General features: G+C 45.2%; 1 protein-coding gene across 3 annotated transcripts in view; it reads right to left on the bottom strand.

Annotated features, from left to right (window-relative positions):
• Positions 1-4,963: 4,963 nt before the first annotated feature.
• Positions 4,964-10,424, bottom strand: part of unc13d (unc-13 homolog D (C. elegans)) — a 161,131-nt gene continuing 155,670 nt past the window's right edge. For 2 of the 3 annotated variants that reach the window (XM_080209138.1, XM_080209140.1), the window contains 2 exons: positions 8,941-9,146; positions 4,964-7,089 (listed from right to left, as the gene is read on the bottom strand). In XM_080209138.1, coding sequence (XP_080065264.1) covers positions 6,986-7,089; positions 8,941-9,146 — 310 coding nt within the window. In that variant the 3' untranslated portion in view covers positions 4,964-6,985. The remainder of the gene's footprint in view (positions 7,090-8,940; positions 9,147-10,424) is intronic. The other variant, XM_080209139.1, reaches the window with a different exon arrangement.

The following is a 10,424-nucleotide window of genomic DNA, read 5'->3' as shown; positions in this document are numbered from 1 at the left end:
AAGTGGGAGTTCTGTTCACAAACAGGGCATAAAAAGACACAATATCAATTTACAGAATATCGATCAGAATGTGAATCTTTACAGCTAATCAAGTCTTAAAGATACAGACAATGTGAGTGGAAGGAGTATTGAGCACAGGTTAAAGAGATGTGTATTGTCTCCAGACAGGGCAGTTAGTGAGATTTTGCAAGTCCAGGCAAGTCTTGGGGGTTACAGATAGTGTGACATGAATCCAAGATCCCGGTCAAGACTGTCCTCATGTGTGCGGAACTTGGCTATCAGTCTCTGCTCAGTGACTCTGCGCTGTGAGTGTCATGAAGGCCGCCTTGGAAAGGATGTCCCGAGACATGGTACATTGGGGAGACCATGCAGACGCTATGACAACAGATGAATGAACATCGCTCGACAATCACCAGGCAAGACTGTTCCCTTCCTGTTGGCGAACACTTCAGTGGTCACGGGCATTCAGCCTCTGATCTTCGGGTAAGCATTCTCCAAGGCGGCCTTCATGACACACGACAGTGCAGAGTCACTGAGCAGAGACTGATAGCCAAGTTCCGCACACATGAGGATGGCATCACTCGTGATCTTGGATTCATGTCACACTATCTGTAACCCCCATGACTTGCCTGGACTTGCAAAATCTCACTAACTGCCCTGTTTGGAGACAATACACATCTCTTTAACCTGTGCTCAATACTCCTTCCACTCACATTGTCTGCATCTTTAAGACTTGATTAGCTGTAAAGATTCACATTCCAATCAGTATTCTGTAAATTGAGTTTGTGTGTTTATATACCCTGTTTGTGAACAGAACTCCCACTCACCTGACGAAGGGGCAGCGCTCTGAAAGCTCGTGGTGTTTGCTACCAAATAAACCTGTTGGACTTTAACCTGGCGTTGTGAGACTTCTTACTGTGTTTACCCCTGTCCAATGCCGGCATCTCCACATCATGGTCTCCAAATTATGATCCTACCTTTGTGCATTTTTCCGTTCAGATACCCAAGAACTGCAACCTGGCCAGGTACTGGGTGAACAGCAAGATGCCAGGTGCACTGTTTACCCCATCTCACATTCACAGCCACCAACTCAGATACGGTTACTGGTGTAATTGAGAGGAAAGCACAGAGGTGGGGAGACACCAGGCACATGTAGCCTGCAGCCAGGGCAAGGTTAGAAAAATTACCAATTTGCTGATGGGTTTGCACATGATGTCTGTCAGAACTCCAATAAATAATTGGTTAGGGCAGTCTGCAAATGAAGACTGATGGTGTTGCTCAAAATGTTTGGTATATTGGAAAGCCTGCCAAGGAACTTGAGTAAATGCCAAGGAGGATGGAGGAATCCAGCACCAATTTGGCACAGAGCTTGGAATGTATCCTTCCCAGAATGGAAACGTTGACCAAAGTTAAGTCATGGTGGGGCAACTCAGTCAAGTGGAATGTAATGTGTGTGAACACAGACACCACTGGCTCCCCTTATTGACCGTACGTGTAGGAAGTGTTGCCAGCTGCAAAAATGTGAGCTTTGGGATTTAGAGCTTGAGCTGGAGTCACTGTGGCGCATCTGTAAGGCTGAGACTTACGTGGGTAGCAGGTTGAGAGAGACGGTCACACTGCAATTTAAAGTCCTGGAGGCAGAAGGGGATAGATGACAACCAGGCAGTCTAAGGGAACTGGGCAGATAGAACATAGAACATAGAACATTACAGCGCAGAACAGGCCCTTCGGCCCACGATGTTGCGCCGACCAGTTACAAAAACAATGACCCACTAGCCTATACCAATCCCTTTTCGTCCATAAACCTATCCAGAGATCTCTTAAACGCCCCCAAACTAGACGCATTTACAACTGCAGCAGGCAGGGCATTCCAATCCCTCACCACCCGCTGGGTAAAGAACCTACCCCTGACATCCGTCCTGTAGATAGTGCCAGGAATCCCTTGGGATCCCATTTAGAAACCAGTTTTCCATTTTGGAAGCTGGGGAGGGTACATGTTCTTTAGAGGAGTGCAGTCAGAGCCACATTTGTGTCACCTCACGTGGCCAGGTTATATAGGAGGGGAGGGAAAAGGGAAGAACAATAAAGATGGCAATATTTTGGGGGGAACGGACAGGTGTTTCTGAGGCTGTAGACATGACTCCAGAATGGTATGATGCCCCCCCAGGTGCCAGGGTCAAGGATGTCACAGAGTGGCTTCAGGAGTTTCTTCTGTGGCAAGGAGAACAGCCAGAGCTCATGGTCCACACTGGTACCAAAGACTCAGGTAGAAAGGAGTTGGATCCGACACTCATAACATAGAAAGAACTCCAACACACCCTCTTTCTTAATGTCCACATACTCAATCTTTTCAGTCCACCGCAAGCCTGCACTACAACCACCAAGATTTTTTTCCACCGTGAATACTGAAGTATTCATTGAGCACCTCTGCTATTTCTACCAGTTCTATACAAACTTTCCCACCGTCACATTTTATAGGTCCTATTCCTTCACATCTCATCCTTTTATTCTTCACATATTTATAGAACGCCTTAGAGTTTTCCTTAATCTTACCTGCCAAGGCCTTCTCATGACCCCTTCTGGCTCTCCTAATTTCCTTCTCAAGTTCCTTCCTACAAATCGTATACTCCTCTAGATCCCTAACATTACCTAGCTCCCTGAACCTTTCATACGCTTTTCTTTTCTTTTTGACTAGATTCGTTACAACTTTCATGCACCACGGTTCCTGTAACCTACCAAAACCTCCCTGTCTCATCGGAATGTTGTCGTGCAGAACTCCAGACAAACATTGCTTGAAAATCTGCCACCTTACTTTGGTACTTTTCCCCAAGAATACCTCCTTCCAATTTACTCCTCTAATTTCCTGCCTGATGGCTTCATAATTCCCCTTACTCCAGATAAACACTTTCCTAGCTTGTCTGATCCTATCCTTCTCCAATGCTAGTGTAAAGGAGATTGAGTTATGATCACTATCCCCAAAATGCTCTCCCACCGAGAGATCCAACACCTGTCCAGGTTCATTACCCAACACCCGATCGAGTACAGCCTCTCCTCTTGTAGGCTTATCCACACATACTGTGTCAGGAAACCCTCCTGAACACACCTAACAAACTCCTCCCCATCCAAACCCCTTACCCTAGGGATGGGCAAAGTGTCAGTGGGGGACCATTTAGGGAACATTACAATACGATGACTAGTGATCATTGTATTGTAAGGTTTGGGATGATGATCGAAAAGGATAATACGCAATTCAGAGTAAAAATAATGAATGGGGGAGAGTGGATTTCAATGGAGCAAGAATGGATCTGGGCTGGTTAGACTGGAATGAAACATTGGATGGGAAAAACTGTATCTGAACAGGGGGCCGCCTTCAGAACAGAAATGGTCCAGACAAGGTATAGTCTCTTAAAAGAGTTAAAAGGGCAAACAAATCCAGAACTCGCTGGATGACAAAGGAGATTGATATTAAGATAAGGAGGAGAAAGCATGCACAGAACAAACAGGGGTCAGGTAGAAAATACAGAAGGTTCAGAGGGGGAGGTGAGAAAGCTCGTTAGAGAAACGAAGGGATCAGGAGAAGCCAAAGGGGAGTCCCAAAATCTTCAATAGGCACACAAATAATAAAGGGAGGAGTCGGTCTGATTAGGGACCATAAAGGGGATTTACACCTGGAGCATGGGTAAGATATTTAATTAATATTTCACATCGGTCTTTACCAAGGAGGTAGATGCTACCAGTACATGGAGACAGAGTAAGGAACTAACTTGAAGGGTTCGAAGTTGATGAGGAAGTGTTGAATAGACTGGCAGTAATTAAAGATGACAAAACACCAGGACTGGACGAGATGAATCTAAGGATATTGAAGCAAGTAAGAATGGAAATTGCAGGAGCGCTGGCCATAATCTTCTCGAGACTCAGGGGAGGTGCCAGAGGAGTGGAGAATTGCAAATGCTATGCCCTTATTCAAAGAAAGGTTGTAAGGATAGCAATTAGAGCATTTAGAGACCACTCAGTTTAACATCAGTGGTGGGCAAGCTTCTAGAAACAATTATTTGGAATAGAATTTGTTGTCACACAGGAAAATATGGGCTAATTTGGAAGAATCAGCATGGATTTCGAAAGGGGAAATCATATTTAACTAACTTGCTGGAGTTTTTTGAGGAGGTAACAGAGAGGGTTGATGAAGGTAATGTTGCTGATGTGATGTACCCAGACTTACAGAAAGCATTTGATACAGTGCCACATAACGGAATAGTTTTGCTCATGGAATAAAAGGAACAGTAGCAATGCGGATACAAAATTGGCTGAATAACAGGAAACAGAGAGCAACAGACAATGGATATCTTTTGGGCTGGAGGAAAATCTGTTGTGGAATTCCCCAGGGATTGGAATTGGGACCCTTGCCTTTTCTGATATATATTAATGATCTAGATTTTGGTGTGCAGGGGGAAATTTCAAAGGTTGCAAATATTACAGAACTTGGGAGCATTGGAAACTGTGAAGAGGACAGTGTAGAAGTTCAAAAAGGCAGACAAGTTGGAGGAGTGGCCAGATAGGTGGCAGATGAAGTTCAATGCAGAGAAGCGTGAGGTGATGCATTTCAGAAGGAAGAGCATGGAGAGATCATAGAAACCCTACAGTGCAGAAAGAGGCCATTCAGCCCATCGAGTCTGCACCGACCACAATCCCACCCAGGCCCTACCCCCATTTCCCTACATATTTTACCCACTAATTCCTCTAACCTACACATCTCAGGACACTAAGGGGCAATTTTAACATGGCCAATCAACCTAACCTGCACATCTTTTGACTGTGGGGAGGAAACCAGGGCACCCGGAGGAAACCCATGCAGACATGAGGAGAATGTGCAAACTCCACACAGATAGTGACCCGAGCCAGGAATTGAAACCAGGTCCCTGGAACTGTGAAGCAGCAGTGCTAACCACTGTGCTACCGTGCCACCCGATAATATAAAATAAGGGGTAAAATTTTTAAATGGCACAAGAGCAGAGGGAGATGGGTGTATATGCGCATTGATCATTGAAGGTAGTAAACACACGGAAAGAGCAGTAATAAAAACTATAGTATTCTAGGCTTTATTAATAGGGACATAGAGTACATGAGCAAGGAGATTATGTTGAACAAGACAATAGTTAAACTTCAGCTGGAATACTGTGTACAGTTCTGAGTGCCACACTATAGGAAGGATGTGAAGACATTAGAGAGACTGCAGAAAAGGTTTACAAGAGTCAATCCAGGGATGTGGAACTTCAGTTTGAGGATTGATTAGAGAGGTTGGGATTGTTCTCCTCGGAGAAAAATAGACTAAGAGGAGATTTGAGGGGAATATTCAAAATCATGAGGGTGTTGGACTGGTTGGAGAACTGTTCCTGCTCGTAAAAGAATCAAAAATAAGAGACCACGGTTTTAAAGTGATTTGCAAAAGAAGCAGATGTGATGGGAGAGAAAACTTCTTTACATGACAAATGGTTGGGTTCCAAAATGCACTGCCTGGATGTGTGGTGGAGGCAGGTTCAATCAAGGCATTCAGGACAGCATGGTTAATTCTTTGAATAGAAACAATGTGTAGGGTTACGGGGAAAAGGCAGGCGAATGGCATTAAGTCATGATGCTTGCCTGGGGAGCTGGTGCAGACACAATGGGCCAAATGGCCTCCTTCCTCACATAACATTTCTGTGATCCAATCATCTCTATACCACGGGAAGTCCACAATCTTAAGGAAGTTCTCTCTGCCTCATTCTCCCTAGCAAGAGAGAATGAAATGTAGTTACATTTCAGCAGAGTGTATCAGTAACCTTCCTTAAGCTGTAGTGGATGGCAAACTGCGAGATGCCACAAGTTTCTCCAGTTCCACTCTGGAAAGGGACCGACGCATTGAAGCTTGTTACCACAATCACCTTCATAGACAATAGCGATGCAGTCCTTGCCCTGCTCTGAGGTTGCAGTTGTGGTTGGAGAAGGTGTCAGATTTCAATGAGGACGTCTTTGCTGAGGAGGACGCATTGTTACTCACCGAGTTTCAGGTGGGAGAATTGCTCCCCGACCAACTCGGGTAGATTTGGCATCATGTTTCCCCCCCTCCCCCCTCTTCCAGCAGCGTGTCCTTTTCTCAATGGCCTCTTTTATTATCCGTATCATTTAAGGACTACAAATTAACCCATAGTTGGGAGCAACCAGTTTTTGCAGAAGCTTTGAAGTCAGCACTGTTCCATGTATATTTTTACAACATTAAACAATCATAGAAAGCACAAAACATTTGCAGAGTCGAAGAAACAGCCAAAAGAAATTAATCAGCAAGAAACTCAAAATTAGTTAAATAGTGCTATTGGGAGGAGAGGGGAGGGAATACATTCTGTGTGAAGTTAAGAGAGGGCGCTGGCAGAGTACTGAGCTCCAAAATTGCACCATTGACATCAAATTAGTGTGGAGTCTTGATTCACCTTATGGTCTGCCTGCTTTGCATAATTCTGGACATCACTCTGAGGCTAATATTCTCACCAGTATATTGTCTACTGCGACTAGCCCCAAAGGTTCGATCACTACTACAGGGATCCAAGAACACTCATAATGGAAAAAACAGGTGCAAACAATCCCAATTTTATAATGCAAAAAAAAACAAAGGAATAGTTCAGGATAGATGAAATTGAGTTTCCCGAAAGAAATAAATAGCCTGAGGCCCCAGGTGTAGAGCGTGAGACTCTTACAGCAGAAGCTTTCTCCATTATCACTCCAAGCCTGGCCAGGAGGACGGGCTCACTGGTTGCCTGACACCCACACACACACACACACACATTGGTAAATCTCTCGTAAACGGCTCACAATTTTCCAATAAACCACAATGGAAAATGGGGTGTGGAAAACACACACATAGGCATTGGGGGGCGACAGAGTGAAATAGGCAAGGAGTCGGAAAAACTTGTGTTTTTTTGATTCCATACGGTGTTGGTTGAATTTGCAGCAACCTTTATGTTTCCTTTGATTTTCTTTCCCGTTGCCTTCGTATTTTGATGAATGCCTGAGCATCTTTGTCTCCTTTTCGTGCCTCTAATAACTTCAATATTTGGTCTTCTGCCAAGAAAATTAAAGCCAGTGACAAGTCTTGCACAGTTAAGCAGTAGTTAAAACTGATCAAGATTACAATGTCATTATTTTCTCTCCCAGAGTTTCACCCCTCAACACATAAAAATACTGACTGCTGCTGGGGCACAGTTCCCTCCAACCTCATATCAGTGACCATGTTTCATGTGTCACCCTCAACAGTGACACGCCCTGGGAGTGTTTAATGGGGTAAACACAGTAAGAAGTCTCACAACACCAGGTTAAAGTCCAACCAGTTTATTAGACAGTAAACCCACAAGCTTTCGGAAACACTGTTCCTTCGTCAGGTGTGAGGAAAGTGTTTGATGGGGGACAGTGTAGAGGGAGCTTTACTCTGTATCTAACTCGTTAGAGTTTAGAAGAATGAGGGGAGATCTCATTGAGACGTATAAGATGATGAATGGGATGGATAGGATAGAGGTGGAGAGACTCTTCCGGCTCAAAAAAGACAGTAGGACTAGGGGGCACAGCCTCAAGATAAAGGGGGGGCGGTTTAGAACGGAGTTGAGGAGGAACTTCTTCACTCAAAGGGTGGTGAATCTCTGGAATTCTCTGCCCTTTGAAGTGGTGGAGGCTGCCTCGCTAAATATTTTTAAGACGCGGGTTGATGGGTTTTTGATAAGAGAGGGGATTAAGGGTTATGGGGAGAGGGCGGGGAAGTGGAACTGAGCCACGACAGATCAGCCATGATCTTATTGAATGGCGGGGCAGGCTCGAAGGGCTAGATGGCCTACTCCTGCTCCTATTTCTTATGTTCTTATGTTCTAACCCTGTGCTGTACCTGTCCTGGGAGTGTTTGATGGGGGACAGTGTAGAGGGAGCTTTACTCTGTATCTAACCCCGTGCTGTACCTGTCCTGGCAGTGTTTAATGGGGACAGTGTAGAGGGAGCTTTACTCTGTATCTAACCCCGTGCTGTACCTGTCCTGGGAGTGTTTGATGGGGGGTCAGTGTAGCGGGAGCTTTACTCTGTATCTAACCCCGTGCTGTACCTGTCCTGGGAGTGTTTGATGGGGGACAGTGTAGAGGGAGCTTTACTCTGTATCTAACCCTGTGCTGTACCTGTCCTGGGAGTGTTTGATGGGGGACAGTGTAGAGGGAGCTTTACTCTGTATCTAACCCCGTGCTGTACCTGTCCTGGGAGTGTTTGATGGGGGGACAGTGTAGAGGGAGCTTTACTCTGTATCTAACCCCGCGCTGTACCTGTCCTGGGAGTGTTTGATGGGGGACAGTGTAGAGGGAGCTTTACTCTGTATCTAACCCCGTGCTGTACCTATCCTGGGAGTGTTTGATGGGGGACAGTGTAGAGGGAGCTTTACTCTGTATCTAAACCTGTGCTGTACCTGTCCTGGGAGTGTTTGATGGGGGACAGTGTAGAGGGAGCTTTACTCTGTATCTGACCCCATGCTGTACCTTCCTTGGGGCGAGATTGTGGCCAGTTGAAATATTTCAATGCATAAAACTGACATCCCTTATCTTGCTGTGTACAATAGTGTAGAACATGGGAGTGTTTGCCACATGAAGGAGCAGTTCAGTGAGGGGAAATGTTAGCACTTGGAAGTTCCCCTTTAAGTCAAACACCTTGGAAATATATTGCCATTCACTCACTGTCCCTGGGTCAAACTCAAGGAATCCCTTTATCAGTGTTATTAAATAATCTGCAGCAGTACAGAGTGGCTGTTTATAATTATCTTGTCAGGATGATATACAATAAATATTGGCCTTGCCAATTCTCTCACTTCAATGAGAGAATGAAATGGACACCCTGACCTCAATGAATACTCAGCAAAAGTAGAAAATGTTGAAAGCAGTTTGTTCTCACCTTTTGGTTTTGGATGGCCAAGCGTCAGTCGACTCTGAGGAACTTTGCTGATGTTGAGTTCTTCCTCAGTGCTGTCCAGTCCTGGGACATCTTGCAAAGAGAAGTAAGCTTCTCCTTCTAGATCATCACTGACCAAAGTATCATGGTCAAACACGGTGATAAGTAAGCAGGCTCCCTTACTCCGACATTGCTCTGGAGTAACATCGCTGGAAACAAGTCAAAGAAAGAAAAACAATTCTTACTCCCCTGTCTCAGGCACGGAGGGAAAAATTCAACTTTTAACACTCTTCATGTAACATATTTACCTGTAAACAATTATGTAGGACTTGGATCTTATAAAAATTTTAATTCAGGCCTAGAACCTAAAGAACAGATACAAAGACGATACGAAGGTTGGTGGTGTTGTGGATGGTCTGGAGGGATGTCAGAAGTTGCAGCGGGACATAAATAGGAGAAGTGGCAGATGGTCTTCAACCCGGATAAATGTGTAGTGGTCCATTTTGGCAGGTACAGTGGGATGAAGGAGTACAATATCAAGGGTAGGAGTCTTAGCTGTGTTGAAGAGCAGAGGGATCTTGGGGTCCGGGTCCACAGGACTCTTAAATCGGCTTCGCAGGTGGACGATGTGGTCAAGAATGCGTATGGTGTACTGGCCTTCATTAATCGAGGGATTGAGTTTAGGAGTCGGGAGGTAATGCTGCAACTTCATAAGACCCTTGTCAGACCCCACTTGGAGTACTGTGCGCAGTTCTGGTCGCCTCACTACAGGAAGGACGTGGAAGCTATTGAAAGGGTGCAGAGGAGATTTACAAGGATGTTGCCTGGATTGGGAGGCATGCCTTATGAAGATAGGTTGAGGGAGCTGGGACTCTTTTCCCTGGAGAGACGAAGGTTGAGAGGCGACCTGATAGAGGTTTATAAAATGTTGAGAGGAATAGATAGGGTGGATTCTCAGAGGCTATTTCCCAGAGCTGAAATGGTCGCTACGAGAGGACACAGATTTAAGGTGCAGGGAAGCAAGTACAGAGGAGATGTTAGGGGTAAGTTTTTCACTCAGAGGGTGGTGAGTGAATGGAATCGGCTGCCGTCGGTGGTGGTGGAGGCGAACTCGCTGGGGTCTTTTAAAAGACTTCTGGATGAGTATATGGGATCTAATGGGATTGGGGGTTATAGATAGGTCTATGTCTTAGTAGGTATACAAGTGATCGGCGCAACTAGTGGGCCGAAGGGCCTGTTTGTGCTGTAGTGTTCTATGTTCTATGTTAACAGCTTAAATGCATCAAACCTTCCCAGTCTGTGTACAATGGCTCTGTGACAGGACAGACAGTTCAAACTGACAACCACATTGCTGGAAATGGTCTTTTCTACAGCCCATATTTAATTACATGCTTGGTTTACCCTCAGAGGCTAGTTTGGGCAACAGGGCAGGATGGGTGATAATCATAGAACAGAATCCCTGCAGTGCAGAAGGAACCAATTCAGCC

The sequence above is a fragment of the Carcharhinus amblyrhynchos genome, chromosome 21 (genome assembly GCF_965287045.1).
Source record: "Carcharhinus amblyrhynchos chromosome 21, sCarAmb.v2.hapA, whole genome shotgun sequence".
Lineage (NCBI taxonomy): Eukaryota > Metazoa > Chordata > Chondrichthyes > Carcharhiniformes > Carcharhinidae > Carcharhinus > Carcharhinus amblyrhynchos.
This window is presented reverse-complemented; position numbering and strand designations above follow the sequence as displayed.